This window comes from Struthio camelus, chromosome 1, assembly GCF_040807025.1.
Source record: "Struthio camelus isolate bStrCam1 chromosome 1, bStrCam1.hap1, whole genome shotgun sequence".
Taxonomy (NCBI): domain Eukaryota; kingdom Metazoa; phylum Chordata; class Aves; order Struthioniformes; family Struthionidae; genus Struthio; species Struthio camelus.
The window spans coordinates 49117052-49138580 of NC_090942.1; the positions used below are offsets into that span (position 1 = coordinate 49117052).

Consider the following 21529-nt stretch of genomic DNA (forward strand, 5'->3'; position numbering starts at 1 on the left):
AGTATTTGTAAAGTAACCACACATCTCCTCCTGTGGAAGTGCTTGTGCATGCATGTGTGCCTATCTGCACTTACACGTGTACCTGTAAATCCTAGGAGGAAAACAAAAACTTACAGTGACAGAGGATGAGTCAGCTTAAAAATCTGTATAAAAGCATGAAAATTTATAACACCGTGAGAGAAAAAGTCACAGAGCAGCAGTCACAACCCCTGCAACAAGAGATGTGTGCAAGTAGGGGAACCAGCATTTTTAGGAATGGATATTTGCGCTTGTAACCCGAAGGGGTGGAGGCGGGGGGGTGTGACTATAACTGTGAGAATGTGGGCGTGCAGGGTGAGGATGACTTCACATTAGTCATAGAAGAGTGTTTAGAAATCTATAGGTGCATATTAACCTTTTCTAAGTATCTAGTATTGCAGTTCATCTTTAGTATTGTTGCTATTATTTCTGAATGAATAGTTCACTGATTGCTGGTTAATTACGTGTTATGAATAAATCAGTAAAACACATCCTTTCTGATTTATTTGTATTGAGTAATTTTTTCCCTGTAATGTTTTCCCCTTTTTAACAGATAATACCACAGTACTAAAACCTCTATTGTATGTCTGTATCAAAACCTTTAAAAAAACGTGAAAGCAAAAAAATTACTCACAGAGTATTCCTTTATTTTTGTAGCATCTAGTTCTTTTTGTTCTTCTAGCTTCTTCTTTTCATCTTTCATTTCTTCAGATACTTTCTGCCAGCTTTCCTTTTCACTATATTCATTAAATATTTTCATTTAGAATGATGAAATACTTGATAATTTTCAAAACTGTAACTACAACAGTAACCCCTAAAATACTGCAGATCAAGATATTTATTGTTCTCAATAATGGAATTAGAAAATGACTTTATAAACTGTAGATGGATAACTGAAAAATTATCTCTTTTTTTTTTAGTCTGCAGCTGGTTTAATGATGAACATACACTAATTCTTAAAAGAAAGTTCAAGTCACAGTACTCAGGAAAGCTAAGGTCAATCAAAAAGATAGGAAATAAGGGTGTACAAGCTAAATGCCTTCTCTCTCCTTCAGGAGCGCACTGTACGCCAGGAAGAGACAGTGATGCCTCACTCCAAAGAATATCCACGTAACAAATTTAATATGCCTTAAATTATATACTTTGGATTTCAGACAAATTGCTTTCTTATGTATCTCTTTGTAAAAATAGCTAAAGTTTAAATCTTTCCAAAAAAAAAAAAAAAAAAAAAAAAAAAAGACTTTCAGTACCTCTCTAGAAACTTCAGGTCTCTCTTCCATAAGAAAGTAAAAGAAAATAAGACTGAAGAATCCATAATACTATATTCTAATAAAATATGGGATATCAGTTTCAGAAAGCACAATGCGACTCTTGTTTTAAAGTATGCACCAGGAAAGAAGTCTGACATCTTTACAGGAACAAAGAAAATTCATGGAGGCCATATCCAGGAGCAGTGGCATTTAGGACACTAACTAAAGAACCAGTTCAACATACTAGTGAATCTCACGTTCGTTCAAAATTATTAAACATCTAGATATTCAAGCTTTCATTATACAGAAAAGGCAACAATACCTGTGATATTCTTTATACAGTAAGCCTTGCTGATGACGAATTACTGCAAATTTTCGCTTATAGTCCTCTACTGCTTCTTCAAATTGTTTAAGTAACTGTTCTTTATTTTCTAGTTCCTAAAGATCATTTTCAGAATAAAGAATATTGAAATGATTAATACAGGTTTCAAACATGAAACTTTCATCAAAAGTGCAGTTTTCCTGTGTGGTTTTCCATGAGCTACTTGTGCCATTTAGGTCTGTGAACTGCAGACATGAAATGTCTTGCTGTAGAAGCAATACATCAGGAAAAGTCCAATAAATGTAAGCACTCATATTAGTAAGTCCAAAATAGCGCAAAACTGCTTTGTGAATTACAGCCCAAAAAGTTGAAAACACCATGACATGCTAGCCCACATATTTAGTCCACAAAGAACACTAATCGAACATCTAACTAGAAAGTGGTATTTTCTTCTCACAATCCCAAATACTCTTATAATCCATATATAATTGAAAAATATTCTCTAATAAACACAAGTAAAGTGATCAGAAACACAGAATAAAAATAAAAATGCTTAGTAGGTAAGTTCTTTTTACTCCATTTCTCAAAGAATCATTTGTTCTTTACTTTGCTTCTTCCCCAAGCTTCCCATGGGAATCACCAGCTTCAGTTTCAAAGCATTTATTCCTTTCCTTAAAAATGCTGACATATCTTTGATACCTAATGGAGTGGAAATTCACATGATAAATAAAGATCTTTGCTGTGTAAGAAACTCAGCCGTTTTAGGATTTGCACATGCAGACCCAGGTATAAAATCTAGACAGTAATAAACGAGAATTTCTCACAGAAAGAGTGTAATTTGAGGAACAGATGAAAAGGGGGCCAGATCTGTAGATCAAAACTCAGGTTAAAAAAAGCTGCTCCAAAGTGTTATCAAAAATGTAATTTTTAAGTGTTAGCTTCCAATTTTACAACTTAGCAAAGAAATTACAGCTTTAAAAAAAATATATCTTACTGCCAAAGAAGTTAAAAATATCAGAGTTTTATAATAGAAAAGTTTTGGAGAGCTCTCCCATGTCCATTCACGGTATGGTACTAGATTTTGGAAGAATTTGTTATATATATTTGTATATATACAAATAGTCTTGATATCTAGGTGTAAATGAGTTACCTGTAGAAGATGTATTAAATATTCATTCAGTGAATTAATTATACTAACACTGGAAGAAACCATTCCTTCTGGAAGATTTACTGTTCTGAAGACAACATTGGCACCTTCCGATTGACGTAATAAGCAAACTTCATTTTTAAGTTGTGCAATCTAAAGCAAAAACAAAAAAAAAGTAGAAAGAAGTTGCTCTTGTTATGCAATAAGAAAACACTAATGGAAAATATACTGGCTTCTCATGCTATATCAGTTATAATTAACAATCTAATTCACTTCCATTTATATCCTAAAGCACTCAAATACGCCTTAAAGTAACCTTTTTAATACTGTGATTCCACAAAGAACTAAATACATAATATCTTGAGTCAAACTGATCAAATGACTCAAGCAAACAGGGCAGCTTCAAATACCTGAAGATTCATCCTGTTTCATTCCACATTCCTTAAAACAGAGTGCTTCTCTATTTCTTTTAAAGATAACAAGCTTTGGATAGAACTATTCCAACAGTTGTTTAATGGCTTATTTTTTGTCTTTTCATGCTAAGCTCTTAAAAGCTCTTTAGGCTTCTACTCTAAAAGCATATAAAATAATATTGTACAATATTAGTTACTGGCAAATCTTTTTGCATTGCCAAAGCTGTTACAAAGGGCAAACTTAAACATGGCTTCTTATGAAACAATATTTTCATTTCTCATTCCTGTTCTGCAGTAAGCATTCCAAAGAATCCAAAGCAAAACTTAAAATGAGATGCAGGATTTTAGATACCCATGCATCATTTAAGAACAACTAATCCCTATCAATTTATCCATTTATGAATAAGAAAGCAAGATGAAGAAATTTAAATCTTTTTTGGCACAGTGATCCCCAAAAGATGGCCGTGTTTAGTATTCAATATGATAGCAAAGCAAGTATAATATTTTTATATGGATAAAACAACATTAGGAAGAGCAAGATTTTAATTTAAAATGGACAAGTCTGTAGATGAAAAATACGAATTAAGATTTGTACAGGTATACCTCTCATATAAGAAAAATCCAGTATCTCATGTGTTATGTTTTTGTTTTAACTGTCATTGCAGCCACTTTTCAAATACAAAATAAATTCTATACCTTTTCATTTGCGTTTGCCAACTGATTGGAGAAATCTGTTGCCTCTTTCCGAGCCTGTTTCAGTTCTTGCCTTAATTCTTCATTTCGTCCTGTAAGCTGGTCAACCTGAGCTTTCAAGTGCACGCTAGCATCAAAGATTCCCTCTGCATTTTTTGATTCAATTGCCTAACACAGTAAATATTTAATTAATAAAACAGAAAAAAAATGCAGAAAAGCTGTGTTTTTTTCATAATAGACTGGCGGTCTCCAGCTTAACCTACATGAAGTTTGAGTTTCATGTAAAATGTATAAAATTTGTTTTACTCTACTTACAAGTCTGCTGACAATATGTTTGCCAGAGATTGTGATTTAAGTAATTAAATTCTCCTGTAAATATACATTTTTTTCCAGTAAGATTTTTGAATAAGGTATTTTTATTAAATATTTCCTGCAGGTCCAAAACAGATACAAGCAACGTAGACTACCTTTTCCCTAAACTTTAAGTCTGGAACATTAACTTGCCTAAGACAGTTTATATTATCCAGTTAGAGAATATATATATATATATTTTTTTTTTTCTTTGTTGATGATCTCTTTTTTTGGTGCTGCAGTATATTTGTGTTTGCATTTTGAAAGTGGTGTCAAAGGACGCACTCCCACCCATGTAAATAGGAAAGTATATACCAGCTACTATTAAATTACAGAGTAACTCAGTATTTGAAGACAAAAGAAAAAAAAAAATCTAAAAATCCTATAAAGCCGAATAACACATGAAAGGGCAAGCTTACATTAACCAAACGATCCAGACTAGGGATTACTAAGGCTGTTTCTCCTCCCTTCGTACTGGGATCCTTCTGTATATCTTTGATAGCTTGTAATATTTCTTTCATTCCTTGTTCAAGTTGTTTATTCTCTTCTGATAATTCTTTCACTGTAATAAAAATTGTGTATGTGTCTAAAAAACACTAAAAAATGAGTTAAGGTTTCCTCAGATATTTTAACATAATACCTTTTGATTTGATATATAAAAAGAGAATTGCTTATATTATATAGAGAGATGTCCAACTAGGAAGTTAAAAGCAGAGCTGCTAGGAACTTCCACAGAGAGTATTTTGCTGGAGAAAGACCAATTCAACAATACTGAAATGGTTCATGGAAACACACTGACTTTATTGAACCTTCCAACTTTCAGTGTTTTCTGCCACTTTGTTCATTTCAGTAGCCTGTATGGTCAGCTATCATGAATGTGGCTATCTTGGAAAGGTGGGTGTAACAATGAGGTAACACAGGGATGCATTTATCTCTTGCAGCAGAATGGGAGGAAAGACTATTTAAATTCTTTGACTGTAACGAGGGTTCTCGAGGCATATAATTTTCCTGCCATCATTAATCTCTGAGTGGAATTTTAGCGTTTCCAACACAGAACAAGAAGTCTGGAAACTTTAAAAAACTTTCAGGAGCTGTCCTGAAGACCCAAATGAACTGCAAAATTTTAGGCGGTTTGAACAGCTTCACCAAGTCTATTTAGAAAAGTTAAAATGATTTTTTAGAATCCGTATTTTCCAGGAAACATAGAGATTCTGTCTAGAGAAATTAATATTATTTTTATTTCAGAATTTGCAAGCAGTGCACCTCAGCTAACGCATGTATATACGTAAGCAGCAAATAGGTCTGCTTCCTGAACACCTCCCTGAAGCCAGCAAAGTACAAGAATTGAGCAAGCAAATTGTATGATTGTTATAATTGGGTTCACTCACAGACTCCTGGCCTTTCTTAGGTCTGATATAGGAAGAAAAATTATGAAAGAAATTGTAGTTTAGTGTTTTTAGAATGAATAAAGTATGTTTCACATACTATCACTAATTTCGTTAAAAGTAAAATTAGCAACATTAGATATATGTATACACACATACACAAAGATACACACTAACAAAGTGTGCGCGCGCGTGTGCATGCGCAAGATACATGGCATTAAAGAAAATTTAAAGAAATGCCAGAATTTGATAAATGCAGTTTACAGTCGTTGTTTAGTAATCACTGTGTTCTTATCTGGACTAATTCACAACCATAATTTCACAGTTTACAAGTATACCAGAATAACTGTATAACCACCTTCTATGTACACAGCAAATTCAATCAACGTAGAAGAAATCAAAGTAAACACCATTTAAAACAGAGATTGCATATAAAGACAGAGGATTGTGGCCACAATCACAAAAAAAGGACAAATAAATAAACTATTTACAGGTACATGATAACATCCCCTACTTTAAAAAAAAAAAGTTCCAACTTACATTTAGACTGAAATTTGACTATTATGGTCCTGTTTTTTTCCAAATCTCTCTCTCTCTCACTTAATTCATTTGTAAGATACTCATTCTAAGGAAAAGAAAAGAAAAAAAGAATAAAAGTTAAAAACTAATTTAGGAATATTAGTATTAGAATTCACATTAAGACTATATGGTTTAGAATATTTTTTTTAAATAAGACAAAATGTTTGAAAATATTATTTATCCATATATAGTCAGCATATATAGTGAAATTATGTAGTATTTGAACCAATATGAGAACCAATTACGAAGCAGTATGAACCAATATAGAAGACAACAATAAGCAGTCTCATCTTCACAGGTTTGAAATCATCAGGAAAAAAAAAGTATTAAAAGTCATGAATAAACTTTATATAAACATTTATCCTATCTCCATAAACTTATTTTAAAACCTTGCACTACCTGCACTGCCTGCCTTCTGCATCTTTCAAGCTTTAATTCTGTACATCTACTTAGCATGTTCTTGGCCAAATCTCTGGATATCTGCTCATTCTGAAGAAACAGTAAAATATTAGTATATGATTCTATCTCCATTTATTTATACAAAGTTGTATTTCCAAGATTTATCTTCTGTAAGAAGTTTAAAAAAAATGCATTTTTTTCTACTGAAAACCCAATTAATTAATAGGCACTATTCATTCTGTAGCTTGGTTAGCACAGTATTTTAAAAGGAACCACTGCAGAAAAGCACACTCCCATAGCATGAAAAAACTGACACATGGTTGGGAAAAAAAAAAAAAAAAAAGAGCCACACAGTCGAATACCTTCCTTTGATCAACTATATAGCTCAACTGGAGGAACAGCTTTGAAAATTCAATCACAGTTCTAAGACATTTCATTTAAAGATGGGAAACATGATGGTTACAGGAATGAAGATGATAACCAGAAAGTATTTCTTATCGCATTCTTAACTGGTTTCTTCCACACAAATGATACATGGATTCTCTAGCTCCCTTCAAAGTATTATTTTAGCCATCTAATATTCCAGTCCTACTTTTTCAGGAGATTGGAGCATGCCCTCACGAAAACTTTCCAACCTACATATGATTTTCCTACCTGAAATACAACAGCATGAGAGATGGATTTACTGGAATAATTACAAAAGGTGGGTCCCATGTAACAATGTCTGGTGAAGTATGTATTCGTATCTCATGTTGCAGTTGCAACAACAGTTTGGGACCATGGTTGCACAGACTTTGGGAATATTCAAGAGGCTGGCTTGATCCAAGCCCTAAATATATCTCTAGCAACCAAAACAGTGTCCTGCACGATACAGAAAATTGGAACAGTATCCCAAAGTACCAGTTTAGGAAACTAACAGTGAATAATTTTTTGGTATGATTTACCACATGAATAAAGGAAAACACTGCAAATCATCCTGAAACATCCTGAAATCAACCTTTTTTTTTAAATGATCGTTAGAAATACTGTTCAGAAAACCTTCTAAGAATTTAACAGATCTCGTCATTAGCAATCTTGCTAAATAACAATTTTTCACTAGAACTTTTTTTTTCCTGAGAACAAATACACATTATCAGTTGGCAGGGAAATCTTCCACCTTTCATGTCAAAGGACTGATTCAATATCTATTTCATTCAATCAGCTACTGTAAGCTACCATTGTAATATGTCTCTGTGTATTTAAAATAATTAAAAAAAATTTCCTCAAACTGTGTTCCTGTTTAAAATACCATTGTGATAACTGAATTTGTATGAAATGCAAGGCTGCACATACTAACAAGAAAAGTGATGAGGAGGAAAACAAGTATTTTGTTCATGTAGACAGCTATAAGATCATAGAATAAAAACTGTTCTATTTTCTTAGCCATCTGTGTGTGTGCAGATATATGTATTGCACAAATTTTTTCACAGACAAAATGAAGATGCATGCATACATACATTTTTCAATGCTCCATTGACAAATAAACTGCAAATTAGTGACTTGAAGACATTTTTGTTCTAATAATACAATGTGCCATTTCTATTAGAAGCATCCTATAACTTTGATTAACCAAGTTGAAACTAAAACACATTTTTATAAAAATATCTGTTCTGAGCACATCTTCTAAATAATCACAATGGATAAATGCACACATATTACAAAGGTGTCTCACCTGTGATCTAAGAAAGGCTAATTCCCTCCTCAATTGCTCTATGAGATTCTCAATAGGATCTACCTGACCTGAGCGCTCTGTCTGCCCATTTTCAAGTTCACTTTCCATTTTTACCTGCAATAATTCCGTTAGGTATTTCTCTTCTTCTCGACCTTCTTGAAAGTCAGTTTGGAAATCAGAAAACTTTACTTGAGAACAGTCCTGTTTATCCTTCCACATCATTATTTGTGATTTATACTGTGTTTCTGGCTTTGCAAGAACAGATTCACAAAAAATTGAAAATTTTTTGCTAAGAGACAGTCCTACACAAAAATCTTCTGGACTTGTCTGGTCTGAATTAGAAGTTATGAATACTTGATTCTGAAAAGATGCTGTGTTTCCATAATTTTCGTTAATTGCCTCTGAGGTCTGCTCCACTTTCTGAGAAACACAAAATGCACCTGGGTAGTCTGATTTTAAGTTTTCTGATGTCTCTCTGTTGACTATATAATCTGTTCTACCTGACGCCTGTGTAAATTGTAGTTCTGGTGATATAAAAATCTCTTTTATACTAACAGCTTCAGAATTACAGTTGTCATCTACTGGTTGCAATTCTGTCACACTTTTTGAATCTAACTGAAGTAAAGATGTATTTCTAGTGTATTCCAAGGGATCAAAATTCTGAAGTATTCCAGAAGTTCTTATAGATAGATTTCCCAAAGCCTTACTGTTTTCAGATATATCCTTCTCTGACTTCAAAAGGTTAACTGATGCTCCTCTATCTGCAAATGTGTTTCTCCTTTCCATATTATATGAGCTGCTAGCCTGTACTCACAGAAAAATAAACAGTTAACATTTGAATGTAAACATTCAAAGAAATATCTGAGAAAATATTTCCCAACCAGTATTATTTTTGAGACAGAAATACAATAAATGCTTATGTACTTGCTTTATGAACCTACCTGTGCTTTTACTTCAGCAACATTATCTGTGTTTAAGAAATCAAACTTCCTTTTATTTGCCCCCTTTTCTTCAGAACAGGTGTCAGTCATTTGCATATCACCAGCATCCAAACCTAATTACAAATAAACGCACAAGTAATAATGAATTTTTTAACTGGTCTCCAAAGAAGGGAATATATTCCAAGTCATGGATCTGAGTTTTAGTTTTCTACTTGTAGGGTAAGGAGTTGTAAACCTGCCCATCTGAGCAGGTGATGTTTCCCCAGGTGGCACAAAATTGAAATTCCAAGCTTTTTGGCACATCTCCATTATACAGATTTACCGTAAATCCTGGCTAGATCATCCATTACTTAAGAACTGCAAGCCAGTGGTACAACTCTTAGTGATTAGCCATCACAAGCCAAAAAGCTAACGGGTTGTAAGACTATGGAAATACAAAGGCACTCATCGCTTCCTGCGGACTCAGTGAAAAGTATTTAGCCTTGTAATTTAAAATATTGGTAAATGCACATAGTTAAACTAATAAACCTAGACAGAATGGTTTTGAAAAAAAAAAAAAAAAACAGCCTTTATAATGAAAAAATATCCTACCTAATGCTGCAGCTCTTTTCCATTTCTCCTGAGCCAAATTACGAATCTGTTTTTTCAGTTCAATTCTTTCCTCTTCCAATCTTTCAATCTGTATATTATTATTCACAGATCAGTATTTTTGTTCAAATACATTTTTTAAAACTCTTACACAAAAATAGGATTCAACACTTGCCTCTTTCAAAAGAATTTGGTTTTCAGCTCTATACTGCTGCTGTTTTAGTGTTTTGCTGTTTCTGAATTCATTTAAATCAATCATTGTCTTGGGTTCAAGACCTGAAACACAGTATATGCTATATAGTTATTCATTAAAGAGGAACATTAATTATAATGTTAGTGGTTATTAGTATGTAACACATTTAAATGAAAATACAATTAGTCAAGTAAAATAAAAAGCATGTTGACAGTGGAATATGCATATTTTATATACACATATAATGTATATACATACAACGTTATGCTGTACATAATAGCATCATAAAAAGCATACTTTTACTTTAATTACTCAAATACCAAAATACTATAAAATGCTACATAAAATTAAGTATATTTTTCCATAGAAGAACCTAAACACAAATGAGCCCTTCCAAACTTTCCTCCATGTTATTTGATCTAGCATCAACAAGTTGTGGTTTCAAATTACTATATTATGAAGTGAATTAAGCAGTTACAGCCAAAGAGGAATCAAAAACAAAAGCACTGTAAACCCTATTCTCCTGCTCTCCTCAGTCAAAACAGTGTGTTAACCAACTTTAGTTAAGTGCAGTCATGCAGTTTGTCCTAACTAAATAAAACTACTTGCAAATACTAGCAGAACGTACAAAATTATTCTCAAGTAGTTAAGCTGGTAAAATAAAATACTTCCACCAATGTTATTTCCATTTTTACACAATGAATAATTGTAAACTTAATGGATACAGCATACCTAAACGCTCTCTAAGTTCTTCATTTTCATCAAGAAAATCATTTATTTTAAGTTCAAGTTTATTGACTTCCTTAATTAATGTTTCAATCTCATGATCTCGTATTTTGATTTGCTTTTTTAAATCTTTTATTTCGCCAAGAGCTTCTTCTAAACCATATATTCCCTGTAAAAATCCAAATGGGAATTAAAAAGAAAATGACAAATGTAATATGTAAGAAAATGAATTGCAAATCTATGTTTCATCATTACTGATGACAATAACTGAAAATAAAATAACAAGTTTAGTAAGCAACTGCTACGATTCAACATTTATGCTAATGAAAATAGAAGATCTGTGATATACAGAAAGACAGTAGTCAAGTGAAGAGATTCTTTCAGAAGACTGTTAGGATTAAAATTAGTTCACTCTCTTGATGTGCCTGATTCAATGTCCACTAAAGCAAAGTATATTAATTTTTCTGTTCATGGTATTTGGTACTTTCTAACTATAATGTCTATCTTTGCATGTATACAAAGTTTTCAAGAAAATATACTATAGCTATCTGTGCTTTTTCATACTTGCGTTAAACAACGCCAAGACATTCAATCTTACTGAATTCCAGAATGCCTTTGTCACATATCAGGAACACACATTTTAGCAATAATGCAATTTTTTTGTATGCCATTTAACTATCCACACAAGTTTGAGGAATATGATTACAGTTTAAAGAATCTATTTTTATATCAACAAATTGTTAAATCTTTCTTTAACAACAAAAATGTTTTTCAAGCCATATCACTATTCTGCAGTGTTTAGTGTGAAAGTTACTGAATAAATGCAGATCCTACAAAACCGTCTTCTCTCTTCAGAGTGAGTACTGATCATACTCAGTACTTTATAGTTGACTTAAAATATGGTTACTGAAAAATTCTATTCTTCCAAGAAACATACTAAATAGCAATACAAGTGAAATGCAACTTTTTTTTTTTTTTAATACACAAATAGTATATTATGTAGACATTAATCATACAATGAGCTTTGCAAAGATGAACTTGTGCATAGGATCAGGGCATAAATTTGCAGAATATTTTAACTTGTTAAACATATGTTAGTAGCAATTACTAACATGTTTAACACAATATAAGTATTATACCTTATATCTTAATAATATATTATATATAACAACACTGTAGTTGTTTTACATTCTCTCTCATTTCTTTGATAAAAGATAATTACATTATTTTGTACCTAAGTACAAATGTATTTTCTTTTTAACTGATTTTTTCTGCATATTTCAAAATGGAGTCCTCTTATGTTACATGACAATCCTTCAATGGATCCTCATCTTGACTGTACAACTAATATTAATACACAAATCCATATGAATACTAAAGTTAAAATATGAATATTAAGTTAAAACTGACAATTGCAGAAGTTGGTAAGTATGGCTAACAAGCTGCATGTAATGAAAGACCGTTAAAGGCATTATCAGAGAAAAAAACAGCACCAGAAGTCATTCATTTGATTTCTAATTAGAAAATAGTCTACAAAAAAAAAAAGCAAGGACAAAATGATCTGCTAAAAATATGATGAAATACCCTGTATACTCTGGCAAATTATTTACCAGTTCATAGTCTCTCATTCGCTTCAGAGCCTCAATAAGTTCTTTGTCCTTTTCTCTGGCATCTGCTTCTGCTAATTCTGCTGATTTCTCAGCCTCCTTAGTTCTCTCTTCTAGCAGTTTTAACTTTTCTTGCATTTCTCCAATACGATTCTGCTGAGCAAGGGATGAGAGGCCTGGAAAGAAAAACCTTGATCTGTTTATATTCAGGACAAGAAACTTGCCATCAGCAATTGAGCCTGAAATGTTTTTTCATAGGATGTTATAAGGAGGTCTTCATTTTCTGCTGTTTTAATCAGGTAACTACAGAAGACTTCAGGTAAGAGCTTTATTTATTATTCATGTAAACAACCTTTATAAGAAGTAAGTACACATAACAGACATCACAATTTATTTTGAATTAGATACCACTACTCATATGCAAGCCTTTACAGTGATGAGACCTTATATTTTATGCTATAACCCTGTAAAGAACAGGAATAGGTTTGTCATTAGGCACTGCACGATGCCTAAAGCCAACTGAAGAATTGTGAACAAATTTAAACCATTTTCTGATGTTTGATAAATAGAAATGGACAAAAAATTTAGATTCATATTACTCAACTACTCCAAATATTTTCAGTATTTCTAAAAAATAAAGAATAGACACAGTAAATTGGTGGTTTTTTAGTTTTCCTTTTCATGTACTTTAAAATAAAATGGTCAAGTTACCTTTATCTTTTTGGAGTTCGTTTTTCAAGTCCTCAATAATCATCACATTTTTTTCCATTTCTTTGGTATATTGTTCAACTTGCTCAGTAAGCAATCTTATCTGAGCATCTCGCTCTTGCACACCCTACCAAAAAAAAAAAACAAATCAAAACAAACAAAAAAAACCTCAACTGAAGAAATTCTTTACTGACAAGCAAACTACCAACACAGAACAATGCACTTCTTCAAAGGTAAATGAAGAAATGAAAAACAGCTAATACATACAAATTTTAGGAAAAAAGCAAATATACTGTACTTACAACATAGAGTTCAGATATTATCTAGAAATTGGGTATATAAAGGCAAAGCAGCAAAAATAAAAGAAAAAAGTAAGAATAAAACTTTAAAAAATAGGCAGTATTTTTTTTTAGTGTATCGATTTTACATGGAACAGTTCTCTAAGGCAGAGTTAAACAAACGCATGATGGACAATTTCAGAAGTTTATAGACTTCTTAGGGCTTCCTCATGAACAATTGTTGGTGGGAACTGAGATGCATAAATTCAAGATTGGAAAGACTAATGATCGTCACACGTGACATCTCTTATGTCTGTATTGCAGGACAGTCTTTCAGCAAGTTATATAACTTTTAGATACTTGTACCACATCTCACACTGCATGCGTACACACGTATAAATGCATACGGACTGTGAAAATGACTTCTATTGATATGACACCATTTCTGAGGTTGTATATGAACTTTGGAAATATTACAGGGAGCTTAACATTATTTTTCTGTAATAAATGAAACAGTATAGAAAAAAGAGACTTGGAAAAAAGCTACAGAAAATAATAGTAACGTAAAAATCTAAAGACCTGCTGACACTGCTTTACAACATTTTTCCTAAAAACAAAAGCTTAGGATTTCTTGGAGGACAAATATAATCACATTACAAATCTAAAGGTAAAAAGGTTAAAATACTGTAAGGAGGTAAAACAACCCTTTAGAATGCAAACGTAAACTAAACTTCAACAACCTTCAGTTCATTTTGAATATACAATGCAGTAACGTGATTTATTTTTTAAATATCTGGTTTTAAAATGTGCTTATTTCCACAACAGTAAGCAGCATGTTAATGACCATCACCCAAAAAAGTATCTAGTCAGCCATCTAGTCAGCTAACAATGGACTCTATGACCACTTGTAAGAGATGATTTTCAGCTGCTTTCCTCTTCTGATCATCAGAGCTTGTTTTGTACTTCTTTTTTTTTCCTCCTGAAAACCTACCAGTTCCTAGTTTTGGAATACTGCATATATTTATCTCACCATACTGCTCAGTCTACAAACACTCTAATATGTCATCATGACATATTTATTCAAAAAACAGTAAGTGAGGTAGGAAGTCATCCTGGAACCATGAAATTATGCTTTCCATAAATAAAGAGAAGAAAACCTTTCAAACATGAAAGCGGGAAAATAAAATTTTAAACAACTGTGGTAACTCTGAATTAAATTAAGAGACACTTAAATTCATCTAGCTCTATAATGGGCTGAATCACAAACTTAGTAATTTGTCACAGATGGAACAAAGAAACGCAGCAGGTTAACTGCTAGTTAAGAGTTACAACTAACAAATATTTAAAAGCCAGAAACTAAGCTATAATTTAACAACATTAAATACTGTATACTTAGACATTAAAACAATGACTCTGCTATTGATTACACAAGATAAATATTAAAGTAACAAAACTAGTCAACAACAATTCAGTTCATATCTACAAAGAAAGAAGTTTTCTCTATAGCCTGTATAACAAATTAACCTTGTAGTAGAATAAGTCAATCAGTCTCACAATTCTCAAAATGAATAACACGTATAGTCAGATATTTGCAAAACACAAAATCTGAATAACTGGCTGCGCCGCTGGTGTTGGCAACAGGGCTTTGGTTTCTATGACCATGGGACCCTGTTTGGAGATCAACAGCTGATGGGAAGAGATGGGATCCACCTCACCAAGCAGGGCACGCGCGTCTTTGCCAACAGATTGGCCAGCCTGGTAAGGAGGGCTTCAAACTAGGCAAGATGGGGGAAGGGGAGTGGTATAGTGGCAGGGGAGTCAGTAAAACACCGCTCAAGTCAGGATGCCTCCAGCGGGTGCATACAGCCAGGGGAGACAGCATGGAACATGGCTATGGAGGATCCTCTTGCACCTCTCCTGGGAAGCTTGCATGCTTGACTGGCTCTCTGGAATGCCTGTATACCAATGCACGCAGCATGGGGAATAAACAGGAAGAGTTAGAGATCTGTGTGCGGTCGCAGGGCCGTGATCTCATTGCAGTTACAGAGGCATGGTGGGATAGTTCACATGACTGGGATGCTGTCATGGATGGCTATGTGCTTTTTAGGAAAGGCAGGCCAGGAAGGCGAGGTGGTGGAGTTGCTCTTTATGGGAGGGAGCAACTAGAATGTATGGAGCTCTGCCTCAGGGTGGATGAAGAGCCAGTTGAGAGCCTATGGGTAAGGATTAAAGGGCAGGGTAACATGGGTGACACTGTTGTAGGGTTTTACTGCAGGCCACCTGACCAGGAGGAAGTCATCGATGAGGCCTTCTACAGACAGCTGGAAGCAGCCTCACGATCACAGGCCCTGGTCCTCATGGGAGACTTCAACCACCCTGACATCTGCTGGGAAGACAGCACAGCTAGGCACAAACAGTCAAAGAGGTTCCTGCAGAGGATTGATGATAATTTCTTGACTTGGGTGGTGAAGACGCCAACGAGGAGAGGTGCAATGCTAGACCTTGTACTAACGAACAAAGAAGGTCTAGTTGGAGATGTGAAGGTTGGGGGCAGCCTTGGCTGCAGTGACCGTGAGATGGTGGAGTTCAGGATCCTACAAGGAGGGAGCAGGGCAATGAGTAGGATTGCAACCCTGGACTTCAGGAGAGCTAACTTTGGCCTCTTGAGGGACCTACTTAGGGGAATCTCCTGGGGTAGGGCCCTAGAAGGAAGAGGGGTCCAAGAAAGCTGGTTAATATTCAAGCATCACCTCCTCCAGGCTCAAGATCAGTGCATCCCTCTGAGGAAGAAGTCGAGCAAAGCAGGCAGGAGACCTCCATGGATGAGCAAGGAACTCCTGACAAAGCTCCAGCAGAAGAAGGAAGTCCACAGAATGTGGAAAAGGGGACAGGCCACTTGGGAGGAATACAGGGACGTTGTCAGAGCGTGCAGGGATGCGACAAGGAAGGCTAAGGCCCAGCTGGAATTAAATCTGGCAAGGAATGTCAAGGAGAGCAAGAAGGGCTTCTTCAAACACATCAGTAGCAACAGGAAGACTAGGGAAAACGTGGGCCTGCTGCTGAATGGGGTGGGTGCCCTGGTAACAAAGGATATAGAGAAGGCAGAGTTACTGAATGCCACCTGAAGTGAATGCTTCAGTCTTCACTGCTAAGGCCAGCTCTCAGGAATTCCAGACCCTGGGGACAAGAGAGGAAGGCTGGAGAAAGGAAGACTCTCCCTTGGTGGAGGAGGATCAGGTTAGAGATCTTTTGTCCAAACTTGACATCCATAAATCCATGGGCCCTGATGGGATGCACCCACGAGTGCTGAGAGAGCTGGCGGATGTTATCGCTAGGCCACTCTCCATCATCTTTGAAAGGTCCTGGAGATCAGGAGAGGTGCCTGAGGACTGGAAGAAAGCCAATGTCACCCCAGTCTTCCAAAAGGGCAAGAAGGAGGAGCCAGGAAACTACAGGCCTGTCAGCCTCCCCTCCCTCCCTGGAAAGGTGATGGAACCGCTCCTCCTGGAGGTCCTCACTAAGCATGCGGAGGACAAGAAGGTGATCAGCATGGATTCCGCATAGATTCACCAAAGGGAAATCATGCTTGAGCAATCTGATAGCCTTCTAGGATGGGAAGACTGGCTGGGTAGATGAGGGCAGAGCAGTGGATGTTGTCTCCCTGGGCTTCAGCAAGGCTCTTGACACTCTCTCCCATCACATCCTTGTAGGTAAACTCAGGAAGTGTGGGCTAGATGAGTGGACGGTGAGGTGGACTGAGAACTGGCTGGATGGCCGAACTCAGAGGGTTGTGGTCAGTGGTGCAGAGTCTAGTTGGAGGCCTGTGGCTAGTGGTGTCCCCCAGGGGTCAGTCCTGGGTCCAGTCTTGTTCAATGTACTCATCAGTGACCTGGACGAAGGGACAGAGTGCACCCTCAGCAAGTTGGCTGATGATACTAAACTGGGGGGAGAGGCTAACACACCAGAAGACTGTGCTGCCATTCAGAGGGACCTGGACAGGCTGGAGAGCTGGGCGGAGAGGAACCTCCTGAAGTTCAACAAAGGCAAGTGCAAGGTCCTGCACCTAAGTAGAAATAACCCCTGCACCAGGACAGGCTGGGGGTTGACCTGCTGGAAAGTAGCTCTGCCGAGAAGGACCTGGGAGTGCTGGTGGACAACAAGTTAAACATGAGGCAGCAGTGTGCCCTTGTGGCCAAGAAGGCCAATGGTCTCCTAGGGTGCATTAGGCAGAGTGTTGCCAGCAGGTGGAGGGAGGTGATCCTGCCCCTCTCCTCAGCCCTGGGGAGGCCTCACCTGGAGCACTGTGTCCAGTTCTGGGCTCCCCAGGACAAGAGAGACATGGCACTACTGGAGAGAGTCCAGCGAAGGGCTACAAAGATGATTAGAGGGCTGGAGCACCTCTCCTATGAAGAAAGACTGCAAGAGCTGGGCCTGTTCAGCCTGGAGAAGAGAAGACTGAGAGGCGATCTCATCAATGTGTCCAGGTATCTGAAGGGGGAGTGTCAAGAGGATGAGGCCAGACTCTTCTCCGTGGTGCCCAGCAACAGGACAAGAGGCAATGGGCACAAACTGAACCACAGGAAGTTCCATCTGAACCTGAGAAAAAACTTCTTTTCTGTGAGGGTGGCTGAGCCCTGTAACAGGTTGCCCAGAGAGGTAGTAGAGTCTCCTTCCCTGGAGATATTCAAAACCCATCTGGATGTGATCCTGGGCAATATGCTCTAGGTGACCCTGCTTGAGCAGGGAGGTTGGACTAGATGATCTCCAGAGGTCCCTTCCAACCTAAACGATTCTGTGATTCTGTGATATTTGCAAAACACAAAATCTGAATAATGTATTCGGTCAGCAGCATACTTTGCGAATGACATTTTATATACATGTGAGCGTGTGGGTGTGGGTGTGCACGTGTGTGTATGTGAACGTGCTAACGCAGACAATACCTGCTGAAGGGCCATTACGTTGTTTCTATCAACGTCAAGTTGGGCTATCTTCATTTTCTCTTTCAAATTAAACAACATTTGCTGATACTCTAAAAGTTCATTATCTTTTGAAGCCAAGATTTCCTGCAAAGAAAATAAAATACCATCTGAACATTTGAAATAATTTGAAAAGAATCAAAAATGTATTAAAAAGTAATCAAATTTATCACAAAGTACCTTCCACTCTTCAACTTTTGCATTTACAGCTGCCATGAGTGGATCATCTTCCTCATTCTTTGCCTTCAGCTGGTCTGAAAGCTCCTGAACCTATAAATGCCATTTGGATCAACAACTTATCATAAAAATGTTTTGTTTAACCACTGCACGTGCATAAACACATCACATCTAGTACATACAATTCAACAATTAGCATTGCAGGAACAAGATTATGACTCTAAGAACAGTATGACTAACATTTCGCATGCAAGTATATTGTAATCTGAAATCAGGTTCTTAACATTTGCATCAAGTTTAAAGATCATGTTTTTTTTCAATAGAGCATTTTTTTAACTAAATATGTTCAACATTTCTGCATTAAAGCTAAATAATGACAATAAAATATTATCCTACAAAATTATAACATCTCTCAATAATACAGAAGTCAACTCTTACTTGAAATTTATACTGTTCTTTCTCTTTTCTTAACTGGTCCATAACAATATCAGATTGTTGTACAATCAGTTTCATTTTGTTATATTCATCAGTCATCTTCTCCATTTCTTGCACTGATTCCTCAAGATTCTTCCTCATTTCTTGGTTTTGAATGTCTAACTTCTCATTAGTTTCAGTCAAGTTCTATAAAATCAAAGCAAAAGCTGCTTTTAAAAATATGCACTTAATACCTGAATAACCAGCAATTGATAGCTACATTAAATGTAAGACTTGCAAATATGAAGAAATTAGCACTACAGAGTTTTGCACCTCTGGATCATCAATTTAAACGAGTCCTAACAGCCATGTATTAAAAGCTTATGCTAAAAGACACATTTCTCATTGCCTAAGTCAATGACTTTGTTCCCTCAGCTTCACAGATGCAGAGTTCATGCATCACACAAGCCACTAGCATTATCAATTCCATTACTCCATGGAACTTAACCTGTAAACTGACACAGCTTTGTGAAATATGCTGTGGCCAGTAATAGTCTAACAAATACGCAATAATATAAATAGATTTTACCTGAATTTCATCCAAATACTGGACAAGTTCAAAGTTCTTTTTGGACAACTGAGATCTGTAATCAGAATCATCTCTTCTTGACAGAATTGTTTCTTTCTGAGAATCTATTTGTCTCTGATAGTCAATTATATCCTGACGCAATTGTTCATTCTGCATAGAAAGCAATCAAAAAATAAATCTATTTTAAAGAGTGGAAAATAGGCTGTTTTTTCTAGTAAGCTAGCACAAAGAGCTAAGATGGTCAAAGCCCGTTCAAATTCCTACAGTCTGCTTTTAAATACTTAGAAGTCTCACCTTTTTCTTTACTCTTTTTTTCTTCGGATTAAAAAGGAGAGAACAAGATCAAGAGAAGAAAGCATGAAAAGTATTAGAAGTTATCTCCGCTTTAGGAAGACTGAAAAGGATTCAAGGTAAAGGCAAAATAAAATAGAACTTTCTATATACCTGTGTGTGTGCATACACATACACACATACATTAGATGGATAAAAGGGCATATTCGAGGAATGCTTTTTCCTGGTTTACCCCAGGGCAATAATTTCAACTTCTGCTGCCAGAGGCCAAGAAGATTACAAATGTTAAAGGGTTAAAAGACAGCTAGAAAAATGTTTTAAGAGAATGATTTTTTTTTAATCTAGTAACAAAGAATGTTAGCTCTTATCTTTTCATTTTTTCTTATATAAACTTCTGACTTTTCATAATAATTTTATTTTGACCCATCAGACAATCTAGGCAAAAGCAGCAAGCGTAAACCAGGTCTTACTAATATCAATCAAATCTATCTGTCAAATAGAAAAATACTAAAAACACATAAATAAAAAAAGCCCACGTAAAATTAACACACAGTATCTTATGACTATGTAACTTTAAGTGTAGACAGCTCCTGACCTCAGCTGGCTAAGTTTCACCAGAGAGAAGTACTATATATTTGCAAAATCTGATTAAAGCTTCATATTGTCTTGTGCCAGTACCTAGAAAACAGTAACTAAGACAGAATTAAACATCATGCCACCCCAAAAATTATAAACATAGCAGGCTAAAAATACATTTATAAATATAAAATGTTAAGAATATAGTAAGCATATCAGCCCACAGATTGAGCAGCTAATGTGTATAATACTTCACTAACCTCTCTCCTTAATTTGATGTTTTCATTTTCTGCGTCTTCAGTTCGAAGAGCAAGCTAGAATAATATGAATAAACTTTTTATATAAACTGCTAATATCACAAGCTATAAAACAAAGAGCTTCAGAAACAAACCAGAAAATGAATGCACTGTGGTCCTATTTCATCAGTTTTCCACTTCAGAGGCTCTTCTCAGAATATCAGCCTTTCAAAGGACCTTCACAGCTTTAGAGATGTTAGACTGAACTCTTTCTTACCTGTTCATTCACTTTCTTCTCTTTTTCCAATTCTTTTTCCATATCTGTTAACTCCCTCTCTTTTTGTTCCAATTGTTTTTCCAGCTGGCGGATCTCATCACGCAAAAAACGAGTATCACGACCACCAGCAGATCTTAGTGCCATCTTAAGAGCATTAAAACAGAGAATTATAAATATAGTACAGTTCTTCAAAACAGAAAGAAATAAGAAACTAGGTAGATGCTAAGACCAATGCTCAGGAAAAGCAAAGGCAAAGGCATGAGTAAACTAGGGCACACTAGCTTTGTCACCAATGAAAACAACAACAAAAAAAAAATCACTGAAAATAAATGCAATATATTTAAGTAAAAAAAAAATTGTACACACAGCTCTTTGCAAACTTGAGGCTGGTAAATAGTCAAAAGCCAATAAAAAGAATTAACTATATGGCTATTATGTATCTTTAATAGAAGCGAATTGTCTTCCAAAAGAAAAAGTGAGAAACAAGGGTCTGATTCAAAATCTAAGCTTTTGATCAATCTATACTTCAGCTGCCTGACTGAAATGTGAATATCTGTCAAGTATGGGGATTATTTATCCGTTCATAAAAGCCTTTACACTTCAGTTTTAATAAAATGTTGTATTAAAATACAAGTGTAAAGAACCTCATTAAAACAAAAGAACAGACATCAGCACTCTAGAAAA

At 35.5% G+C, this 21529-nt stretch overlaps 1 protein-coding gene across 5 annotated transcripts in view; it reads right to left on the minus strand.

Annotated features, from left to right (window-relative positions):
• Positions 1–21529, minus strand: part of CEP290 (centrosomal protein 290) — a 58041-nt gene that overhangs the window by 30590 nt on the left and 5922 nt on the right. For 4 of the 5 annotated variants that reach the window (XM_068936703.1, XM_068936677.1, XM_068936686.1 and 1 more), the window contains exons 7-24: positions 20846–20989; positions 20593–20646; positions 19466–19615; positions 18901–19083; positions 18466–18555; positions 18250–18372; positions 13035–13158; positions 12327–12499; positions 10723–10885; positions 9973–10073; positions 9801–9888; positions 9210–9322; positions 6120–6204; positions 4614–4756; positions 3847–4011; positions 2741–2890; positions 1591–1706; positions 653–755 (exon numbers count right to left, since the gene is read on the minus strand). In XM_068936703.1, coding sequence (XP_068792804.1) covers positions 653–755; positions 1591–1706; positions 2741–2890; positions 3847–4011; positions 4614–4756; positions 6120–6204; positions 9210–9322; positions 9801–9888; positions 9973–10073; positions 10723–10885; positions 12327–12499; positions 13035–13158; positions 18250–18372; positions 18466–18555; positions 18901–19083; positions 19466–19615; positions 20593–20646; positions 20846–20989 — 2268 coding nt within the window. Of the gene's footprint in view, positions 1–652; positions 756–1590; positions 1707–2740; positions 2891–3846; positions 4012–4613; positions 4757–6119; positions 6205–9209; positions 9323–9800; positions 9889–9972; positions 10074–10722; positions 10886–12326; positions 12500–13034; positions 13159–18249; positions 18373–18465; positions 18556–18900; positions 19084–19465; positions 19616–20592; positions 20647–20845; positions 20990–21529 lie in introns of those variants that run through there. The other variant, XM_068936712.1, reaches the window with a different exon arrangement.